At 45.2% G+C, this 23,832-nt stretch overlaps 1 protein-coding gene across 1 annotated transcript in view; it reads left to right on the plus strand.

Annotated features, from left to right (window-relative positions):
- IGFBPL1 (insulin like growth factor binding protein like 1) overlaps window positions 1–23,832 on the plus strand; it is a 40,124-nt gene that overhangs the window by 15,177 nt on the left and 1,115 nt on the right. The window contains exons 2-4 of the mRNA XM_082205196.1: window positions 18,990–19,099; window positions 21,404–21,520; window positions 22,060–22,213. Coding sequence (XP_082061322.1) covers window positions 18,990–19,099; window positions 21,404–21,520; window positions 22,060–22,209 — 377 coding nt within the window. The 3' untranslated portion in view covers window positions 22,210–22,213. The remainder of the gene's footprint in view (window positions 1–18,989; window positions 19,100–21,403; window positions 21,521–22,059; window positions 22,214–23,832) is intronic.

The raw sequence follows: 23,832 nt of genomic DNA on the forward strand, positions 1-23,832 counted from the left end.
GAGACTACAATTCCCATCATCCCTGAACACTGGTCTTGTTAGCTAGGGATGATGGGAATTGTAGTCCCAAACATCTGGAGGGCCGAAGTTTGCCTATGTCTGAAATAGACAATGCTTGTTTAATCTCCCTAAAACAAATCAGAACAAATTCTCAATAAACAGGCTTTCTGCAAGCATCTCTTGGCCTCTTCCCCTCGCCTTCCCTCAGATTCCACACTGGAAATTCTCCTTTATAGTTGCTTCATTATGAAACTGCCACTTGGGACAGTGACATTTAGTTAGCTTAATCTATATTTTATCCAATTTCTTAGCCCAACTGACTTTCAAGACATCTTACAACAGATCTATAAATGTGCAAATCTTCCATCCAGGTACACTATTGATTCTTGTTTCTAAAAGTGGGGTGGAGCAAAGGACATCACCAATAATGCAAATGAAATTCTTGTGAAACTAACCATCAGATATATTGGTCTCTAAGCTAAAGCGAGCAGCACTGTGGTCTAAACCACTGAGCCTCTTGGGCTTGCCGATCACATGGTTGGTGGTTTGAATCCCCACAATGGGGTGAGCTCCCATTACTCTGTCCCAGCTCCTGCCAACCTAGCAGTTCGAAAGCACACCAGTGCAAGTAGATAAATAGGTATCATTGCAGTGGGAAGGTAAATGGTGTTCCGTGCGCTCTGGTTTCCATAACTGTGTTCTGTTGCACCAGAAACAGTTTAGTCCTGCTGGCCGCATGACCCAGAAAGCTGTCTGTGGACAAACGCCTGCTCCCTCAGCCTGAAAGTGAGATGAGTGCCACAACCCCATAGTCGCCTTTGACTGGACTTAACTGTCCAGGGGTCCTTTACCTTTTTACCTTTTTTACATTCAAATCAATGAATTTTTAGGTTATTTCATCACGAGCCATTAATGTTGCTATTCTTAATCCACAACTGTTGATGATGAATAAGTAGCATCGAACAGCAAAAGATGGCCAGAAATGTTTTAAAACGTGGATTTTCTTTGAAAACTTTCAGTAAGTTGAATAAAATAGTAAAGGACAATATATATTAGCCTCTGGCTCCAATTCCGCTCTTCTCCCCGCAAAAAAAACCCTTGTATCCTTTTTTAAAAAATTGTTCAGAAGGCTATTGTCGCAATTCCAAAAGTCCCCTGGAAGGTAGACATCAGATACAGAAGAAGATAATTGCAATGTATTGTATCAGATTGAATTTACATTTCATGCTCTTCAGTTTGGCAACCTCAGAGATTCAGCAGACTAAGTGAAATAAAGCAAACCTTTTTGAATGCAACCCGTTGAAAGCTTGACGCTGCAACAGTAACCTCTGTAAATAATGAAGACTTTCCAGCTCATGTTTGTCACAGCAAAAGTGCAGCATGAATTAAAAGATGGGGAGTGATTAAACAAGTGAATCTTGTTTGGTGGCATGTTACCAAGCAACTATGAAGTGGCTGAGACAACCATTCTGCAAGAGACAAAAGGAGGGGGAAGCCTTCGTGCCTGAGAAAATGTTTCAGAGTCTTGCCACGAGGTGCATTCAGCAATTTCTTGTTTGAAGTACGACAGCCCATTAGCATTCTCTTGCTGAATTTCAGCTGGCTGGAATCAGGTATAAGGCTTATAAGACAGGGCGTAGACACTTAGTGCAGGTGCTCGAGTGGAGTCCCAGAAAACAAAAGGAAGAAAATATCTGAAGGGGCTATATTCTTTCAAAACGATTAGATGGGTTTTGCAAACAGTTCTTATGCACTTAGCATGGCCAATAACAGCAACTGACTACCTGAAAGATCATTATCTCCCTTTATGAAATTGCCCAAGCGCTAAGATCCTGAGGTGAACTCCTTCTTTGGTCCCATCAACATTCAAGGTGCGGTAAGGCTGGGCGATATCTGGTTTTCGACATCGTGATATATCACCTGCTAAATATCACAATGCATCACAATGTCTGAAATAAGGACGGAGCCATGTAGAGGCATTGGCTGGCTTCACGTTTTTTCTTTCTTTTTTATAATTTTTATTAAATTTTCTGTTTTACAATTTAAGGTACTCATTTTTACATCCTTATGACGTCCCTTCTCTTTTCATGGTTCATTTTACATATCATAAATCCCTGTGTATTTTACAAAAATTATACCATTCAGTATTCCATTATTACATCCATCTAAACTTATTTACACTGTTGAATTTATCTTAATGCTGCCAGTGTTTTCAGCTGCACACAATTATTTCTCATATATTCAATAAACGTTTTCCAGTCTTCTCTAAACGTATGTTCTTCTTGTTCTCTTATTCTATATGTTAAGTCTGCAAGCTGCCACGTATGCTGTCAATTTAAGTTGCCATTCTTCTTTGGTTGGGACCTCAGTCATTTTCCATTTTGGGACTAACAAAGCACAGGCCGCAATAGTGGCATACGTAAATAACCTTTTTTGACACCTGGGAATTTCAGTCTGGATTATCCCCAAAAGAAAGGACTCTGGTGTTGGGGGGGGTGTACTTTTTAACATTTTTTTCAATTCATTATGGATCATTTCCCAATATGGCTTTACGTTTCCCCGCACACTGTGGTTTTTGCATAACACACACACACACACACACCATGGTTCGTAATATATTGCCAAGTCAAAAATTATGAAAACAATATCACAATATGGACTTCAAACCGGTTTTGGCCAATATATTGATATATTGCCCAGCCCTAAGGTGCGGTTGGACTCAACCCTCAGGGTCCCTTCCAACTCTACAACTCTGTGATTCTATGAAATGTGGAAAAAATGCAAATCTTTTTCCACTGTAAGCCTGAGGCAAGGGTACTACTATCTCCTTTATCTTACCATTTGCACAGCACACGCCAAGGAATAGTGACACAAATAATATTTATCATCATTAAAGGGGTAGGACTACCTCTCAGGAAGACAGCCAGGAGGGAAGGCTGCTCAGAAAATCAAGGGGGTGGGGATACGTCAGTTGAGATTGCAGGGGATCCCTGGCCCCTTCTTATTCTTTGAGTGGCAGCTTTGATCCCAGCCTTGCTAATGATCACCTCTCACTTTCCATGTTCACGGAAGGACAATTACCGCAGTGACACAGGGCTGAGGCCAGAGCCCCAGAATTTCAGCACTGAGACTGGGAAAAGCTTGCAGGGGATGTTACACCCGTTGCCTGAATCTTAGCACCAAGGTTGAAGAAATGAGCATCTCGCCATTCTGCGTGGCAAGACCCTCAAGCCCAACCCCCCATTAGTATAAAGAAATTCACAAAGAGAATTTTTTGTTTAAGGTTATTGGGCAAATTTTTTTGGCCACAACTTTATTGATTACAGGAAATGAGAGCGGTATTGGCTTGAAGGGTAAAGGGACCCCTGACCATTAGGTCCAGTCGTGGCTGACTCTGGGGTTGCGGCGCTCATCTTGCTTTATTGGCCAAGGAAGCCGGCGTACAGCTTCTGGGTCATGTGGCCAGCATGACTAAGCCACTTCTGGCGAACCAGAGCAGCGCACGGAAATGTCGTTTACCTTCCTGCCGGAGCGGTACTTATTTATCTACTTGCACTGGTGTGCTTTCGAACTGCTAGGTGGGCAGGAGCAGGGACCGAGCAACGGGAGCTCACCCCGTCGCGGGGATTCGAACTGCCAAGCTTCTGATCGGCAAGCCCTAGGCTCTGTGGTTTAACCCACAGTGCCAGCCGCGCAAAAGACTATATCTGACTCCTGCCCCCTTTGCAGGAAGTCTGTAAGGGTAAACCACCCAAAAACTGCTTTGGGGGAACCCGCCTACATCTCCCCTGGTGTCCCCAGAGGCCTGGCATGGCCCTAGCCCCTCAAGCAGACTTCGGACAGGAACCAGGCCCCGGATTCCTTTAACGGAATACCCTTGACCAATGGAGGGGCAGGCGATGACCGGCCTCCCCTCCCCCACTCAACAATAAGCCAATGCCTAATCGCCAAACCTTACAAAGTTGTGACAATTGCTAAGAGGTAGGCAAAAACCAAGTGGCCCGTGCCAATTCGCCAAATGGAAAAATTCCTACCCGGTCCCCGACCCAAGACGGGCAACCAACCGAAGTCCAAAGCAAGGCCAAAGGACACTTAAAGGGAGGGTGGGCGGGTGTTCGGCAGCGTGAAACAGGTGCTTGGCGCACGTCGCGCTGCCGCTGTTATACATTCCCCCATGATCACCCATTCAAATTGATTGGGCAATAGCCCTGGGTGATCATGTTGCCACCCTGGCGTGAGGGTGATGGCTCCCAGTGGCGTAGCGTGGGGGGTGCAGGGGGGGCCGGCCGCACCGGGCACAACATCTGGGGGTTAGGGTTAGGGTGTCAAATCCACGGGTTAGGGGGCGCAAATCCACGGATTGGGGGCGCAAATTACTTGCCTTGCCCCGGGTGCTGACAACCCACGCTACGCCACTGATGGCTCCACCCACGCCACGGTGGGAGGGACTGAGTTGAGGGCCTGCCCACAACCAGGACTATCTATTAAGATGATCTCACCTGCACAGCACACAGATGCAGTTCAACTCGGGGCAAATCCGACTGAACATGAGAGAGAGGCTGCACTGTGTGGTGGAAAAGAGGGCAAGACTGTCATTGGCTGCTTGAAAACCAGCTGCTGGGAATCACAAATGAGGAGAACGCTGTTGCAACTAGGTCCTACTTCCTGGCTTCCCAGCGACATTGGCCACCAGAGGCTGGTCTGGATGGGCTTGATCCAGCAGGCTCTTTTCCTTTTCCAGAAAACGTATGGTTACAAAAGTCGGCTGCCTGCCCCTCTCTCTGCCGAATGGTGGCAAGAGCCCATGGCATCCCAAATGCACACACGGGGTCTTTAGAGAATGGAAGACTTTAAGAAATATAGTGGTACCTCGGGTTACATACGCTTCAGGTTACATAGGCTTCAGGTTACAGACTCCACTAACCCAGAAATAGTGCTTCAGGTTAAAAACTTTGCTTCAGGATGAGAACAGAAATCATGCTCCGGCGGCGCAGCGGCAGCAGGAGGCCCCATTAGATAAAGTGATGCTTCAGGTTAAGAACAGTTTCAGGTTAAGAACAGACCTCCGGAACAAATTAAGTACTTAACCCGAGGTACCACTATATGGTTTATTCACCTATTTGCACCTTCAGTCTGCATGGAAGGAGTCCAGATCTGACAGCACAGACCTTTCAAGAGGGGCTCGTACCCCACAGAAGTGCAGTCCGTCTCTACAGCCAGCCCTGCAGCCAGCCTCTCCAAGATGGATCCTAGCTCTTCTTCCTCCTCCTTCCTCCCAGCCACCCTTGCTCCCAGAGCATTTACTCTGGCAACCTTCCAAATCCCCAGTCTCTGTTTCACAACTCAGGGCAAGGGGAAAGGAGTTCTCTTGTACTGTTAATTAATGTCCCTCAGTTGCTCTCCATTGTTCCTTAAAAGGAACACGGGTGGCACTGTAGTCTAAGCACTGAGCCTCTTGGGCTTGCCGATCAGAAGGTCTGCGATTCGAATCCCTGCAACCGGGTGAGCTCCCACTGCTCTGTCCCAGCTCCTGTTAACCTAGCAGTTCTAAAGCATGCCAGTGCAAGTAGATAAATAGGTACCTCTGCGGCAGGAAAGCAAACAACATTTCCATGTGCTCTGGTTTCCGTCACAGTGCTCTGCTTCACCAGAAGCGGTTTAGTCATGCTGGCCACATGACCCGGAAAACTGTCTGTGGACAAACGCCGGCTCCTTCAGCGTGAAAGCAAGATGAGCACTGCAACCCCATAGTCGCCTTTGACTGGACTTAACCGTCCAGGGGTCCTTTACCTTTATTGTTCCTTAGCTTAGCCACTGGAATTCCCCTTTAGCTTGCATTCTCCCTTCATGTCCCAAATAATCAATATCCTAGCATTTATTATTTTCTAGGGTTTGGGGGGTTCTCCCCCTTAAATCTATAACAATACGGCAATAATTTTCTCGTGATAACTGGGGCTGCTGCTTCTCATCTCAGATCAGCTTTGCTTTTTCTAATTCCCCATGCAACATCACCTGCTCAGAGCCCTGGTTTTACTGTTGTACTTCTTTATGGTTATAATCTAGGATATGTCATAGTTTTAACATCAAGCTTTTTGTCACTTAGACGCAAAGAGCCCAATCTGCATGTGATGTATAGGACAGCTAATTAGCGGGTGGAACACCAGCTGAGAATCGTTGAATTTGCATCCATGGTGGCGCTAAACCGTCAGATTCCAGGGAAGTGAAGAGTTAAGGTTCAAGAGGCTTGGGGGACCGGAATATTCTAGATGCATGGAGATTGACACTTTAATGATCTCAGAAATGGCTTAAGATGACAGGAACTAGGGTGACACAAATGTGGCGTCACCACCTGAGTGGCTTCAGAGGAGAAACGAGAGCTGATCCTTTGCTTAGATTTGCAGCCTAAAAGCGTCAAATTGCAGATGCTGTTTCGGGAGTTGAGGGTATTATTAGTTTAAGGGGGGAAACCCGTGCAATTATCATGAAACCTATTTGGGGGTCTTTTAGAAATCTGAAGCTCTGTTGCATACCATCTGCTAACCACCAAATGTTCTTTCCTTTGTTATGAACAAAGAATATTTCAGCACCAAATACACACAAGCGTAAGTGGCAATGAAATTCATTAGGCTGCAGTTCTGCATGTGAACGTGGGGAAAGTAGTTTCAGACAGGTAGTTTTATTGAGAGAGAAAGCCTTCAGGAAAGGGGTCAAGTGTGTGTGTGTGCATATAGCTGAGGTGTGTGTTATGTTGTTGTTGTTTAGTTGTTTAGTCGTGTCCGACTCTTCGTGACCCCATGGACCAGATCACACAAGGCACTCCTGTGTTTTCTGTATAGATATACAAATCTCACGTATCCCTGAGGTTTGGATATAAGTGTGTACGTGTGTGTGTGTGCGCACACACACACACACACACACATGCCAGACCCTCCAAGTGTCCCTGTTTTCCAGGGACAGCCGCAGATTTACAGAAAGCACCCAAGTTTCTGATTTGATCCCAGAATGTCCCACTTTTCCTTAGGACTTCCCCAAGAAATGTTGGAGGATGTAGTTTTGCAACCCCCAAGCAAAGGAGATAAGTAACTACAGCGGTACCTCGGGTTAAGAACTTAATTCGTTCCAGAGATCCGTTCTTAACCTGAAACTGTTCTTAACCTGAAGTACCACTTTAGCTAATGGGGCCTCCCGCTGCTGCCGCGCTGCTGGAGCACGATTTCTGTTTCATCCTGAAACAAATTTCTTAAACCCACCCATCTGACTGGGTTTCCCCGCCACTCTGCGCTGCTCCCAACAGAATATTGAAAACACAATAAAACATGAAAAATTAAAAACTTCCCCAAACACTGCACACTGCATGAGAAGCACAAAGGAAGGAAAAAGTGTGTTTTCTCTGGCTCCTTGCAAAGCAGCAAAGGGAAGCATTATTCGCGTATTCTCCTCATTTTGCGAGTGAAAGAAAATGGGTATATATTTTTGTTGTAAAATCAATATGGCCAAGACTCAAGAAATGTGAGTTCTCCCTTCCCACCTCAGCCAGCCCAGAGAATTTCCTTCATCACAAGAGTTGAAATTGACAGCAAGTTTGAAACCTTTTGCCCCTTTTGTTTCTACTCTGAAGGCGATTGTCTGGCCTGGAGCTTGTCGGTTTCACTTCGGCTCTAAAGGATAAGCAGTCTTTGTGCTCAAGTCCTCGGAACTGCGGGCAACATCTAGCAGTGCGAACGACCAGATTCCTCCACACCTCTATAACAGAGAAGGCAAAGAGGCTTGTCAATTTCAGCATTTCTCTCTACGGCCTTTATGCACAAATTTCCAGTGCTAGTCTGCACCAGAAGATATTTAAAAGAGCAAAGGTGGGGCAGAGGGGAGAGGGCAGACCCCAATTTGAAAACAAATACAAACTAAAATAGGAAAAAGGTAATTTAAAAAATGCTACATTTGGATTTGTTTTCTTATTTTCATCAGGAAAATTGTGATGAAAACACTGCAGTCACTTATAAGGACCAAATAGTCCTTATTCCAGCTAGCCTTGATCTGCCTATGCTATCAAGTTGTTGTTGTTGTTTAGTCGTGTCTGACTCTTCATGACCCCCTGGACCAGAGCACGCCAGGCACTTCTGTCTTCCACTGCCTCCCGCAGTTTGGTCAAACTCATGCTGGTAGCTTCAAGAACACTTTCCAACCATCTCGTCCTCTGTCGTCCCCTTCTCCTTGTGCCCTCCATCTTTCCCAACATCAGGGTCTTTTCCAGGGAGTCTTCTCTTCTCATGAGGTGGCCAAAGTACTGGAGCCTCAGCTTCAGGATCTGTCCTTCCAGTGAGCACTCAGGGCTGATTTCCTTAAGAATGGATCGGTTTGATCTTCTTGCAGTCCATGGGACTCTCAAGAGTCTCCTCCAGCACCATAATTCAAAAGCATCAATTCTTCGGCAATCAGCCTTCTTTATGGTCCAGCTCTCACTTCCATACATCACTACTGGGAAAACCATCACTTTTACTATACGGACCTTTGTTGGCAAGGTGATGTCTCTGCTTATTAAGATGCTGTCTAGGTTTGTCATGGCTTTTCTCCCAAGAAGCAGGTGTCTTTTAATTTCGCGGCTGCTGTCACCATCTGCAGATGCCATCAAGTATTAACCACCAACTCTCACTTGACTCTTTTTTAAAAACCTTGTGACCTTGGATGTACTAAAGATTAAAGACAGAGTGAAACCTGCTGGTTCCATAACATAGAGGAGCTTTTTTAAAAAAAAAACAACAGGTGCATTTTGCCATCTGGGCCGGCTTATCTCTCCTACACACATCATACCTGATCAACCAGTCGGAGGATTTGAAGAAGTTCCCATCTGCATCTTGCTTCCCTCTCTCCTCCAGTTGGAGGGAAAAGGTGCAAGTGGGGAGGGGGGGCAGAAGAGACTTCTTCTATGTGATAGTTGCACAAGGAGCTTGATTGACAGGTGCCTGGCTTAACCTTGAGCTTTAACTGATGCCGGCTATGGCTTTGCAACAGTGCAAGTAGAATACGACATTCAGAAATGTCATGTCTCTCTTCTTTCTCTCCCCACTCCCAAATGAAAAAGAGATTCTGGTGGTAATGAATAGAAGAGTTACCCTTTATTTATTTTGGTTGTGTGGGGGGATGTAATTTTGCAGCTGTATTCACCTCCCAAAAAAACATGTAGGTCATTTTCATAGAACTTAGAGTGCCCACATTTGGGACAGTGATTCCTAAAGCTTTTTAGGGCACTGCTCTCTTGGTTCCATAAACACAGACCCAGCGCCCTTTCTCTATATATAGCATTACTCAGAATAGACATTTGCATGACCCACTAATGAAGATAATAACAATCAAACTCAAAATACAGTTGTACCTCGGTTTTCGAACGTAATCCATTCCGGAAGACTGTTCGACTTACGAAACGTTCAAAAACTGAAGCCTGCATTTCCAGAAGCATTTATGTCCAGAAAACTCAATATGGAAGCCACGTAGCATGTTCAGCTTCTGAAAAGCATTCAAAAACCAGAGCATCTACTTCCGGGTTTTCAGCATTTGAAAGCCAAAACGTTTGACTTCCGAGACGTTCAAAAACCAAGGTACCACTGTACTAACAAAGAATTCAAAATCCAATTAAAACTATTTAGCTCAATAAAACAAAACTGATGAACTTGAACCAGTGGAACCAACTTTTCAAAGTCTGAGAGTCATTTACACCTTCATTGCTGCCATGCCTTCCCCATGCCTCTTAGCACCTCCTTAGGTAATCTCATGCTGACAGCTTCCAGGAGCCACAGGTGAGAGCTGAGTGCAGGTTGGGGACCAAAGGTGGACAAGCTACCCTAGAAGGAGCATGATGGCATCCCCATAGACCCCTGGAAATGGCTTTCACTAGATGGCTAAACCAGATGTAGGTAGCCAATGGGTCTCAAACCCTCGGTGAGTTAGGGACTTCCCTTGCATGCAAAGACAGGGTCCCATGGATTGAGCAGGTGAGACCAATAATGGGTCCAACAGTCAAGAAGGTGGTTCCTGCACGTGCTGCAGAGGGAAGTGAGGGGCAGATGGGTCTTGTCAGCCTGGGAAGACAGTGTGGGATGTATCTTCACTGTAGCAGTCAAATACGACGTTTCCTGTTTCCTAGAGTGGACACACAGGGGAATGTTGCTCCAGACCAGGAGGGCTTCCAGTCATACCTGCCCTGGAGCAGGTAGATGTGACCAGGTAGATGGGCATGACCCTAGCAGACCCTATAAAGGAACTAGTCACGCAGCTATCTTCCTCTTTTGCTACTGCTCTTTTGCCATCTTCCTCTCTATTAGCTCTCAGCCAGCAGCACATGGGCTCATCCCTCACAGAGGATGAACCCACACTCCTCTCTGTAACTGTAACTACAAGCTAAAGCCTGCCTTCAGGACCATACAGTGGTACCTCGGGTTAAGTACTTAATTCGTTCCGGAGGTCCGTTCTTAACCTGAAACTGTTCTTAACCTGAAGCACCACTTTAGCTAATGGGGCCTCCTGCTGCTGCTGCCGCACCGCCGCCGCACAATTTCTGTTCTCATCCTGAAGCAAAGTTCTTAACCCGAGATAATATTTCTGGGTTAGCGGAGTCTGTAACCTGAAGCGTAGGTAACCCGGGGTACCACTGTACTGTGAACTGAACATAAGTAAACTTCACCATTACAGTGGTACCTCGGGTTACATACGCTTCAGGTTACATACGCTTCAAGTTACACACTCTGCTAACCCAGAAATAGTGCTTCAGGTTAAGAACTTTGCTTCAGGATAAGAACAGAAAACGTGCTCCGGCGGCGTGGCAGCAGCAGGAGGTCCCATTAGCTAAAGTGGTGCTTCAAGTTAAGAACAATTTCAGGTTAAGAACGGACCTCCGGAACGAATTAAGTATTTAACCCGAGGTACCACTGTACATTTAAAAGAAGACTGTCGTATCATTATTGTTTTTAAGAGGGAACTAAAGGGGGATGTACCAGGAACAATCCTATCTGGACAAGCCAGACTGGATTGCTCAACTTATATGGATCTAACGAATGCATCAACTAGTTTCCCGCAATGTACAAGGGAATGTGCTCTGCTACTAGCTCACTAGCATGAGTGAGGAAGGATAATATTTAATCAATATATCCTCTCCTACTATCCTCAACATTCTCACAAGCAGCCGATCTAGAAGGAAAACTCTGATCCTAAACTTCTGCCTTGTGGGATGTCTTCAGGAGAAGAAAAAGCAAAGGAGTAAACCCTACACAAATCTGGAGTAGCGTCCCAAGACAGTTGGATGGAGCCTTGTATGTGGTGCGCTAGGAAGACATGGAAACACCCACAAGCAGATTGGGATGAATGCTCATTATGCTATACCCACTCAGAACAAATGCTTGATGAAGACCAGACATAGTCTGACCACCACATGCACTTTGTGCAAGCAAAGATGGATGGATGCTGAATAAACAGATTGTCTGCAGGAGCCTTAACTAGTTTCAATAGATATGACAGCTCCTCATATTCAGCAAATGGTAATTATCGAGGAGTTCCAGGAAAGGATGTGCTGTGCGCTAATTTGCACTCCCTCCCTCCTTGCTTAGGGTCTTGGATAAGCTGCAAGAGACGAGCAACAGCCAGGGTGTCTCCATCTGCCTCCCAGCTTGGCTTAGCTCCCTGCACAAAGCTTGTACAGTCGGTCTTTGTAGTGGGGCCGGGGTGGATTGCGCCTGGAAAGAATTGTGTTGACATGTGGTGGTGAGAAATTGTGCTGATAAGAAATGGCCTTATAGAAGTGCACTCTGTAGTGTGGGGAGGCAGAGAGGGAGGGAGGGAGGGAGGGAGGGGGAGAGAGAGAGAGAGAGAGAGAGAGAGAGAGAGAGAGAGAGGTAGTGATCAGAGCCAGAGCAAAGGGACAAAATAGCCACAAGGGAAAGCCTTCATAATGGTCAAGTTTGAGAATGGATCAAAGGTTCTGTCCCCAGCTGGTTTTGAAATACAGCAGAAATGCACACACAAGCATCTTATTAAAATATAGAGGACTGAAATCAGCCTCGTTATTGATGATATTTAGATCCTGCCTTTTCATTAAAGAGCTTTGAGTGTAGGACATACCGTATTTTTCGCTCCATAAGGCGCACCTGACCATAAGGCGCACCTAGTTTTTAGAGGGGGAATTCAAGGAAAAAAATATTATTTAAAGGGAGCGCTGAGCAGAGCCTGTATGCATCCTAGGCTCTGCTCAGCGCTCCCTTTCACGAGCCGCGTGGAGTGTGTGTGCGGCGCTTGCAGGCTTTTCCCTGAGGAGGGAGAAGCCCCCAAGAGCCACACACACACGCCGCGCGGCTCTTGGGGGCTTTTGCGGGAGGTGGGGGAAGTGAGAGAACCTCGCTCTGTCGCTTCCCTCACCTCCCGCAAGAGCCGCACGCTCTTTAAAGGGAGCGCAGCTCTTGGGGAGTTTTGTGGGAGGTGGGGGAAGGGAGACAGCCACGCTGTGTCCCTTCCCCTCACCTCCCGCAAAAGCCAAAGATAGCCGCGTGAAGCCTCCGTAGGGCAGCGGGATGAAGGTTCCACACTGCCCTGCGGAGGCTTTGCGCCGCTAAGGCAGAAGCTAAAACAGCTAGAGGGAGCACTGCGCAGCGCTCTCTCTAGCTGTTCTGGCTTCTGGGGTAGCCCGCGAAGCATTATATAGCATTACTCAGAATAGACATTTGCATGACCCACTAATGAAGATAATAACAATCAAACTCAAAATACAGTTGTACCTCGGTTTTCAAACGTAATCCATTCCGGAAGACTGTTCGACTTACGAAACGTTCAAAAACTGAAGCATGCATTTCCAGAAGCATTTACGTCCAGAAAACTCAATATGGAAGCCACATAGCATGTTCAGCTTCTGAAAAGCATTCAAAAACCAGAGCCGCTAAGGCAGAAGCTAAAACAGCTAGAGGGAGCACTGCGCAGCGCTCTCTCTAGCTGTTCTGGCTTCTGGGGTAGCCCGCGAAGCCTCCGCAAGACACACAGACATTTCCCCTTGGTTTTTAAGAGGAAAAAAGTGCGTCTTATGGAGTGAAAAATACGGTAAGTTGTCCCATTTTGCTTCTCTGCACCACAACCATGTGAGGCAGGCTGAGCTTTAGAGACACTGGCTGGCCTAAGGTCCCCGGACCAGTTTCATGGCAATCTGGGTCTCTGCAGTCGCGAGTAACACTCCAGAATGCCACACCAGCCCCCCCCCTCTCTTTTGCTTATTAACAGTTTGTTAGAAACACCACGTTGGAATCCTGCTGCCAATTCTATTGTTGCCAATACAGTTTGAGAAAGAGAAGCCGAGCTAAGTTGCTTAGACAAAGGGCTGGATCAGAAGGCTTGAAGAAGGAGAGCGCATCGCTTTTATGTGGAAAGGCTTCCCCAAATCCAACACTTGTACCTCGTCCCCAAACTTTTGTTTATATAAAAAACCCAAATATATACTAGAGACCTAGTCCTGCTAGGTATACTTCTCCACTAGGAGTAAGGAACCTTTCAACAACTTTGTGAAGACCACATACTTGTGAATATGACCAGAGCTATACAGGATTCTGACATTTCTGGGCACATATGCATGAGCATAGATGGGCGGAGGCAGCTGCCCCCCCCCACATCAAGTCAATAAATAAAAATACTTAACTAAAAGTATAATTAATGAAAGCGTTTGAAATTGTAATGCTCACTGAGGTCACTTGGATGATGTTGCGGTGCATTCTAGTGAAGATTTCGACAGATTTTTCAGAGCACTTGGGGTCAAAAGAAAGTAATTTAAAACAAATGTTGTTGGTGCCGAAATCCCAAAGGAGAAGAAAAGACTATTTATGCCTGCGACCACGGCTGCACGGATGTTACTGGCCCAGAGATGGGAAGAAGATAAAGTCCCTGCCAGAGAAGAATGGCAGATGGAGTTAATGGACTATGCTGAAAGGGCTAAAATGATGAAGAGTCAGAAATCAGGAAGAGCAAAATTTTAACAAGGAATGGGAAAAAATTATGTCTTAAAGTCCATTGTAAACCGTTAAATTTGTTAGTAGGATTGGAACATCAATTGTAGTTTAAGGTTGATTCTGGAAGAGGTCAAGGATTTAGAGTATCATAAAAGATGCGGGAAGAAATAATTAATAATAGGACCCACAAAGGGGAGGATAGAATTCCAGGAGATTCCTTGGAATCTTGTTTTTATGATTTATGTTTGGTATACCTCTGTAAATTTTTAATTTGAAAAACCAAATAAATAATTAAATTTGTAAAAAAACAAACAGCAAAAGCCTGTTGTTGAGACCTTTCATTCCAAATCTGCTAGACAGAGCCAGGCAGAGGATGATGACAGGTGGGTGTCCTGCCCCCCCCCCCCAAATCCTGGCTACACCCATGCACACATACAAACTTCCCTCCATCCAAGAAATCAAGGGACATTATCAGGGTTGTTGTTGTTAATACAATTTATATACAGTGGTACCTCGGGTTAAGAACTTAATTCATTCTGGAGGTCCGTTCTTAACCTGAAACTGTTCTTAACTTGAGGTACCACTTTAGCTAATGGGGCCTCCCGCTGCTACCACGTGATTTCTGTTCTCATCCTGAAGCAAAGTTCTTAACCTGAGGTACTATTTCTGGGTTAGTGGAATCTGTAACCTGAAGCATCTGTAACCTGAGGTACCACTGTACTGCCCTTTATCAAAAGACCCCAGGACAGTGTACAACATTAAGAACACATTTTACGAAGCCTAATAATAACACAATAAGAAGCATAATAATAAAATAATCATAATAACAGCGCGCGTGCACACACACACACACACACACACACCAGCTTTAGCAGGCTATAGATAATTTAATGGCCAACAGCCTGGGTAAAGAAGGTTTTCTCCTGGTGTATAAAGGTCCCAAACTGGTGGCCTGTGGTGGCACAGATTAAACTCCCAGGGCAATTGATGGGCAGTTAATTTGCATTAAGATATGGCAAAAGTTTTGCCCACAGTTTCATTCAGAAGCAGAGAAACGCACTGTAATATACTTGAAGGAGTCCACCCATTTTTTTGTACCTCAGTCATTGATTTTTCCCATCCCGTGTCCGTAAGGATTAAGCGTTAAGTGTGCAGAGCTGGGAATGAAGCTGCCCTCTCCACAGCTACAAATAAATATGCTTTTCTGAATCCATCTGGTCCAGAATCTTCTCTCCAAAAGTCAGAAAGCACTAGGCAATGCAAGACTAAGCAAATCAAATGAAGACCTGTTTATAAGGGCTTTCTTGGTAGTGGCGCCCACCCTGTGGAATGAGTATTATATAACATTTAGCAAACATCTGAAGGTAGCCTGGTATGGGGAAGCTTTTTAAGGTTTAAGGTTTTATTATGTTTTTATATGTGCTGGAGGCTGACCAGAATGGCTGGGGCAACCCAGTCAGATGGGCGGGGTATAAATAATAATAATAATAATAATAATAATAATAATAATAATAATTACAGTGGTACCTCGGGTTAAGTACTTAATTCGTTCTGGAGGTCCATTCTTAACCTGAAACTGTTCTTAACCTGAAGCACCACTTTAGCTAACAACCTGCACATGCACAGACAGACACGGTGCTGCAGGTTGTGAACGCTGCGGGTTGCGAACATGCCTCCCGCACGGATCACGTTCACAACCTGAGCGTCCACTATATTGCAGTGGTACCTCAGATTTTGGACGTCTCCATTGCCGAATGTTTCGGTTTTCAGATGCTAAAAACCCAGAAGTAAATTCTTCCATTTTCAAACATGCCTCGGAAGTCAAACGGCTTCCGTTGTGTGTATCTGTTGTTTTCCACAATTTTCTCTACTGAATTGGCAGACCACCCTTTGCACCTCAGTTTTCGAACATTTCGGAAGTCAAACGGTCTTCTGAAACAGATTACGTTCGAGAACCGAGGTTCCACTGTATTATTAGACAGAGCCCAGACATTTGCATTTTTGCAGGTGGTCTGGATTGTGCTCCTTGGTGCATATTTCAGATCTTTTCAGCAAACCAAGAGCAGTGATAGGGGTTGCACGATGAACCGCCGACAATTAAACCGTGGAAGAACCATAAAACAAGATCCCATTGTGCCCTCTGTACGTCAGGTGCAGGTTTTTCACACACGTACACAAAACGTTACATTTACATCTGAGGGGCAACCGCATCTCAAAGCAGGTGTGAACAATTATGCCACTAGACACATACACACTGCAAAAAACAACAACAAAAAACCATGCACACTAAAATCTGGGAACAGAAGGGACTCAGCAGGTATTAATCCTGGGATCCAAAGGGAATTACTCTGCATTCTGTATGGGAGGCTTCATCTCCTTACAGACTCAGTTAAGTAGCATTGATACAAATATTCATTTGTCAATGGTAATTTTACAGATGGGAGAGCTCCTAACAGATGGCCGCCTGCCTGTCTCCTCCCACCCACCCAAGAGCAGTGTAACCAGGGACAGGTGCCAACGGAGGAGGAAGCCCTGTGTCCTTCCTATTTCTTGAGCTGAAGGCACCCTCTGCCATGTCCTCTATTCCCCCAGCATCTGTGGCGGGTGGCGGGTGCGATGGCAGCAGCCCCATGGAAGACGTGCCGCCATGTCGATTCCGGAGAGCTGAGCTCCATATAGATGGGAACTCTAGCAGGGTTGGCATTGTGCTTTCAGAGACTGATTCAGAGGTCTCCCCCTGAGATAATTGCCGTCTGAAAGGCCTAATGCCGAGGGAATCCAGGGAGTCCGCGTCTTCCTGGGCGTCGTAAAAGCCGGAAGAAAATTGGCTTAATTTCGCCAGGGTGTCCCCACAAAAGAGGCTTGCCGTTGTTCTGAAATGTTGCCATAGATACCAACAAAACACTCTGCGTGAAATAAAACGAGGGGAAATGTAGGGAAATGAAGACACCTGAACCGTTGCATTCCCTTTGTTGTGCCACAGGCTTGGCAGACAAACGCAACCCTGCCACCCCCAGCCCCCCAAGAGGTATTCATAGAAGTGAAGCTAGGTTGAAAGAGGACTTGCTTCTGATGGTATGCAATGCAAACTCGGCCCCTTCTTACTTCTGGTTAATAAGGTTTTGCCGTTGTATCACAAAACCTCCCTGATCAAAAGCAACCGCGACACAAAATACATTTGTGTGTGCTTCACAGACAGTGATCCCCCACTCTCAAACCAGTTTCAACTCAATGAAAAGCTCTTTGTTGGCCCACAGACATCGCGACATTTTTTCTTCCAGCAATGAAAGCTCTTCTGCTCAGTGACAGCCAAAAACATCGCAACTGGCTGCAACTGCAGAATACTTGCAACCCACTAGCCCAATTCAAATGCAACACTAAACTATAAGTTTCGCATTGCGTGGCAAGCCCCTCCCCCCCTCCCCGGAGGTTGAATAAAGACACTTGACACCAGTATTTTAGGTTAATAGGCTAAAAAAAGGCCACAATTTTATTGGCTTCAGATTGTGAGTGCTACAGTCATACCTCGGGTTGAAGTAGCTTTGGGATAAGCATTTTCGGGTTGCGCTCCGTGGTGACCCGGAAGTAAAGGAGCGTGTTACTTCCAGGTTTCACCGTTTGCGCATGCGCAGACGCTCAAAATGATGGTCTGCTGAAACAAGCCAGGATTAGAAACCGTAACTTGATCTTGGCTTGCTTTAATAAGCTATACTTGAATCTAACACAAATTGGTCCAGTCACGACATAAAGACAAAGTATGGGGTAAACTGTGGTTAGTCTAACTGAGGGAACAGGTGCTTATGGTCTCCTCAAGGCCTTACAAGAAGTGGAGGAGGAGTTGAGCGAAGGTGTTTTCCTGAATCTCAAGCCAACCTCATTACACTGATGGCGTAAAATTTGCCTTTTTAAATGTGTCCCCTAAACTGTCACACCTTAGTGGTTAGCTGCTCAGAAACTGCTAGAAACGACAACTTTTCATACCGTGCCTTTATAGAGAGACCCTCCAAATATTTCCAATACCTAGAAATTAATATTCTTGCAGCCATGAAGAAAAATCCAGCTAAAGTTTTACCTTTCCCATCATTGTTCTGGTTGTCCCGAATATTAATTGATGCACCCTCTCTTCATGCTCGATTTACATTTTTATTTTTATTTTAAATAGTTTTTTTTCAGGGTCTGAAATCAATTTGCAGACAGTTCAGTAGCGGCAGGAAGAAAGCTATGCAGAAGCAGTCTGGGTCCAGTATGAGGAAACACAGTTTGAATCTATGAGAAAGGGAGACAGCTCCACGTACTGGATAATCGGAGCCTTTTCTTTTTCTTTTCTTTTTCCTTTCTGTTCAGCTCCACAACCGCGAGGGCTTGGATGATGAACAAAATGAAATAAAAGTAGCAGTTTATGGCATTCAGATTTTGTAAATGTGGCATGCTATAAATTGCTGGACAGACTTTTTCTTTCCAGGGCAGCAAACTAAACACAGTCCTAAAGCCAATGGATGCATTTTGTTTGCCCTGTCTTAACACAAAGAATTAGCACAGGTGGTGCTGTGGGTTAAACCACAGAGCCTAGGACTTGCCAATCAGAAGGCAGTTCGAATCCCCGCAACGGGGTGAGATCCTGTTGCTCGGTCCCTGCTCCTGCCAACCTAGCAGTTCGAAAGCACGTCAAAGCGCAAGTAGATAAATAGGTGCCGCTCCGGCGGGAAGGTAAACGGCGTTTCCGTGCGTTGCTCTGGTTCGCCAGAAGCGGCTTAAGTCATGCTGCCCACATGACCCGGAAGCTGTACGCCGGCTCCCTCGGCCAATAAAGCGAGATGAGCGCCGCAACCCCAGAGTCGGCCACGACTGGACCTAATGGTCAGGGATCCCTTTACCTTTTAAGCACAACAAAAAGTGTAGCCAATCAATTTTTTGCTAGCTTCCCATTCTATAGAGAACTCATTATGCCTAAGGACAATGTATATGACAAGCCCACGAAACTGCCAATTCTGAAGTGCATGTACTTTCTCCCTGCTCTTCCAGCTCCCGCTATTGTTGTACCCCCAAAGAGGATTCACAATGTAACTGGAGCCCAAGTCTACCTGTCTTGTGAGGTGAAAGCAGTCCCAACACCCATCATCACCTGGAAGAAGGTATGTGAAAGATGCCAAGTGTTTTGTGGGGTAGAGATCTAGAGCTGAGCCAGCCTTGTTTCTTATGTTCGATGCTTGAAGTGTCTGTCATTTTGGGAAATGATGTATAATGAGTTGAAAAAAATGTTCAAATTAACTTTTATTTTTTTTTAAAAAAAAAGAGGTTTTTTTATTAGGAATTGTAGGAGATGATGTTCCAAGGGAAAGGGAAAGACTTTTTGTGTATGCAAAAACAGCCACACAGATGTTACTAGCCCAGAGATGGAAAGAAGATAAAGTCCCAACCAGAGAAAAATGGCAAATTAAACTGTTGGGACTATGCCGAAATGGCAAAACTGACCGGAAGGCTCAGGAACCAAGAAGACCAAAACTTTAACAAAGAATGGGGAGAATTTGTAATTTATATCGGAGACCACTGTAAGCAGATGAAAACATTAGCAGGATTGCAATAACACTTGTAATATAGCAATTACTGTGGAGATAATGGAGTTGTAGAAAATATGGACTATTGAAAAAGATGCAGCAGAAAAGGTTAATTTTAGGACCCATGGAGGGGGAGGTGGGAAGTCGAGATATTCAGAGGAATCTTTAAATGTGGATGGTTATACTGTTATAATTTTATATTTGTAAAATCAATTTATTATAGAAGATGAAGCTTTGCTTTCAGGTAGAGCCAGTGATCTGGAAACTGATATATACGCTAAAAAAGCTAAAAAAAAAAAAAACTAAAAAGGCTAAAAAAGCCAATGCAATTCTGGGCTGCATCAATAGGAGTATAGCATCTAGATCAAGGGAAGTAATAGTGCCACTGTATTCTGCTCTGGTCAGACCTCACCTGGAGTACTGTGTCCAGTTCTGGGCACCACAGTTCAAGAAGGACACTGACAAACTGGAACGTGTCCAGAGGAGGGCAACCAAAATGGTCAAAGGCCTGGAAACGATGCCTTATGAGGAACGGCTAAGGGAGCTGGGCATGTTTAGCCTGGAGAAGAGGAGGTTAAGGGGTGATATGATAGCCATGTTCAAATATATAAAAGGATGTCACATAGAGGAGGGAGAAAGGTTGTTTTCTGCTGCTCCAGAGAAGCGGACACGGAGCAATGGATCCAAACTACAAGAAAGAAGATTCCACCTAAACATTAGGAAGAACTTCCTGACAGTAAGAGCTGTTTGACAGTGGAATTTGCTGCCAAGGAGTGTGGTGGAGTCTCCTCCTTTGGAGGTCTTGAAGCAGAGGCTTGACAACCATATGTCAGGAGTGCTCTGATGGTGTTTCCTGCTTGGCAGGGGGTTGGACTCGATGGCCCTTGTGGTCTCTTCCAGCTCTATGATTCTATGATTCTATTCTGTTGTCCTCCCCAGATCTTGGTTTTCCTACAACTGCCTTCCCCCAACCCAGTGCCCTCTAGGTATTTTGAACTACACCTCCCATCAGCCTCTGCCAAAACATCTGGAGGGCACTAGCTTAAGGAAGGCTGTTCTCATAACCAAGAAGTTCAGATGGCCTAGATGTTTACATCAAATTTAGAATCATAGAACTGTAGAGTTGGAACCACAAGGATCATCTGGTCCAAACCCCTGCAGTGCAGGAATCTTTTAGCCAACATGGGGCTCAGACCCATTTCTCTGAGATTAAGTCTCCTGCTCTACCGAACAAGCTTGAAGTGGTATAACTGCACCACTCTAGGTTGCTTACAATACTAGCAATAGGAACCAGGGGATTCAAATATCAGGAGTTCAGCCCTATACTCATGTAGGACCCTGGCAGAGATACATGCCCGACTGGCATGTTCTCTCCCTCCTGGTCAATCGTTCGGGAGCTTCAAAAGCTTTCTTTAGCCCGAACATCACAGCGACTGATGCCAACAGACACCGGCACACTTAGGGATCCGCAGAGTCTTCGCAGCTTGCGTGACAGACCTCAGCAACTCAGCATTTTGGCTAATCTACTTTATTTACATATCAACACACACGGAGCACTGCAACATGGCTCCCTCTCTCTCTAGCGTCAGACAGCAAAGAGAAAAAGAACAAAGGACAATAGTCCCATTTCACGGAACACAGTGACACAAATATCCTGTCTCTGTCACTTCCAACTCCGTGGAGTCAAAACATACACTGTCATGTGATAGACAACAATCCCATGACTGCAATCATGGAGCAGGAATTCTAACATCAAATGCAAAAACAGCATCCCATTTTATGGCCCAGGGAAAGCTTAGTTTCATGGAGGGTGGGGTTCACAATCGGATCTGGGCTTAAAGCCTGCGTCTACTGTGTTTTCACCTTGCTAAAACTCTGCAGGTCACGGAATCCCCAAAGGGAGTGAAGCTCTTAGAGGAACTTCCTGGAGACAGAGTCAACATGGCAGTGCAGGTCCGAGGCGGTCCTTCAAAACATGAGAGCACAGGCTGGGTTTTGGTAAGTTCCCATTGCACTATATAGTTCAAGAGTGCCCCTCCGTACAGCAGTAGATTCCCTCATTGCGAGAAGTGGGGTTACAGGGAACCAGACAGAGGGCCTTCTCGGTAGTGGCACCCACCCTGCGGAACGCCCTCCCTTCAGATGTGAAGGAAATAAGCAGCTATCTTCTCTTTAAAAGACATCTGAAGGCAGCCCTGTTTAGGGAAGTTTTTAATATTTAATGTTTTATTGTTTTTAACACTTGATTGGAAGCCGCCCAGAGTGGCTGGGGAAACTCAGCCAGATGATGATGATGATGATGATTGTAGTGGAGCAGCATTGCTGAACAACAAATAGAGCAGGATGATGTGTGGACTATCCGGTATAAATCCATTATTATTGCATCAGTGTTGCAGAATATCCCTGGGAAAAACCCATCAGTCTTCCCTTGTGGCAGCTGCCATGAATTCTGAATCTATGAATTGTACAGACATGAACCAACCCTTTTGGTTGCTGCGGTTCACCTTTTCTTCTTTGTGTGTCTGTCTCCCTTCCAGATTAACCCACTGACAAAAGAAGACGAGGGCATTTACCAGTGCCATGCTACAAACATGGTGGGAGAAACACAGGCAGAGGGGAATATTAAAGTCCTAGAGCAAAGCAAAAATAAGAGGGGTAATTTCCCGGCATCGGATGACATGAAGTAGCAAGGTAACGTTGATGCTGCTAGTGCTCTTTGAGTCTAGGAGTGCCATTTTGAGACATTGTATATGTCCAGCTTGGGTCATAGTTGGCACTGATTTGTACATGGTTTACATGATGTTCTTAACGAAAAGGTTCCTGCCCGGAGGAGCTTACAGTGTTAATTTCAACTCAAGGAGAGAAAGGCAGAGGCATGAATACCAAGGAATTTCTAGAACAGCCTTAAAAATAAGCCTTCATAATAGTGCACTAAGAGGCTGGCAGCCAGTGTTTCTGTCCAAACGTGGGAAATCGCTCCTCAGCAACTAGCATGTAAATACTAGTTAGCAAGCCAGTTTGGGAAAAGCCTTATCCCAAACAAGCTAGTGGAATAAAGTACAGCAGATGGATGAGTTTCCTTTCCTCGGAGATCCATCCCTCTTCCCTCTCTCACCTGCTTGGAATTATACGCTCACCTCCATGAAATTCCTGGTCTACTATCAGGCTTCATTCCAATGTATTTAAGGGTTTTCCCCCCCCCAAGATTGGGGGTTAACACAAAGGCTTCGTTTTTAAGTAGCTTAGTGTTGTTACTGAGGACAGGTAAAAGGAATTGTAGAGGGATTCTTGGCCCGGAGATGGAAAGAAGATAAAGTCCTAACCAGAGAAGAATGGCAGATGAAGTTGATGGATTATGCCCCAAAAAAAGCTTAACAACTTTACGCTGCCCCCTAAAAAAAGCTTGACAACTCTGAACTCCCCCCCCCCCCTAAAAAAAAACACTGGTAGATCACTTCCATTTGTTTTTTTCTGGGAGTAGATTGCAGTCTCTTGGGAATTGGACGTCCCTGGAATAACACCTGTAGTTCAATGGGGATTTTGGACATAATGGAGGTGTAAAAGATTTGGATTATTATAAAAGATGCAGGAGGAAATGATTTACAATAGGACCCACAAAAGGGAGGAGGGGAGTCCAGGAAATTCTTTGGAAGCTTGTTTTATGTTGTTTGTTGGATATGTGATTGAAAAACTTTAATCTGGAAAACCAAATGAATATTTATTTATTTATTTTTTAAAAAGAGGAATCGTAGAGGGATTCCATTTTGCTCATCATCCCATTTTCAAAGCCCCTTGCAGGATAAAGTGTGTTGTGAGATGGTGTCAACAAGTTTGGCACCATCACACCTGAGGACATATAACACCTGGTTCAGGGATCTCTCAATCTGCCTCCCCCCCCCATGTACTTTAAGATCAGCTAAGGAAGCCCAGCTTAAAGTGTCTCTGCCTCTTAGCCGTCAAGTAAATGGTTGGATACAACAGTTGCACTCCATTCTCCTCCCATCTGTGGAACTTCCTTCCTAGAGAGGAGTGTTCATTATTGAGCTGCTTTTTACATGGTGAAATGTGGGCATGTAGACAGGTTTTTCCCAATTTATTGCTGACAGGTTGGGGGTTTTTTGTGACATGTTCTTTCAGGTGACAGACTTTGTCATTTAAATGTGATTTTATTGCAACTACTGCGTTTTCACAGCGCTGCAAGCTGCTTTGAAAGCCTTTTGAGGCTATCAAATGGGAGGGGGTTAATAAGGCTCAAAACAAGTCAGCAAGCGAGCACTGAGATTATTCTTTGAATGTAAATGCTCCAAAAT

The sequence above is a fragment of the Podarcis vaucheri genome (genome assembly GCF_965113315.1).
Source record: "Podarcis vaucheri genome assembly, chromosome: 17".
NCBI lineage: Eukaryota > Metazoa > Chordata > Lepidosauria > Squamata > Lacertidae > Podarcis > Podarcis vaucheri.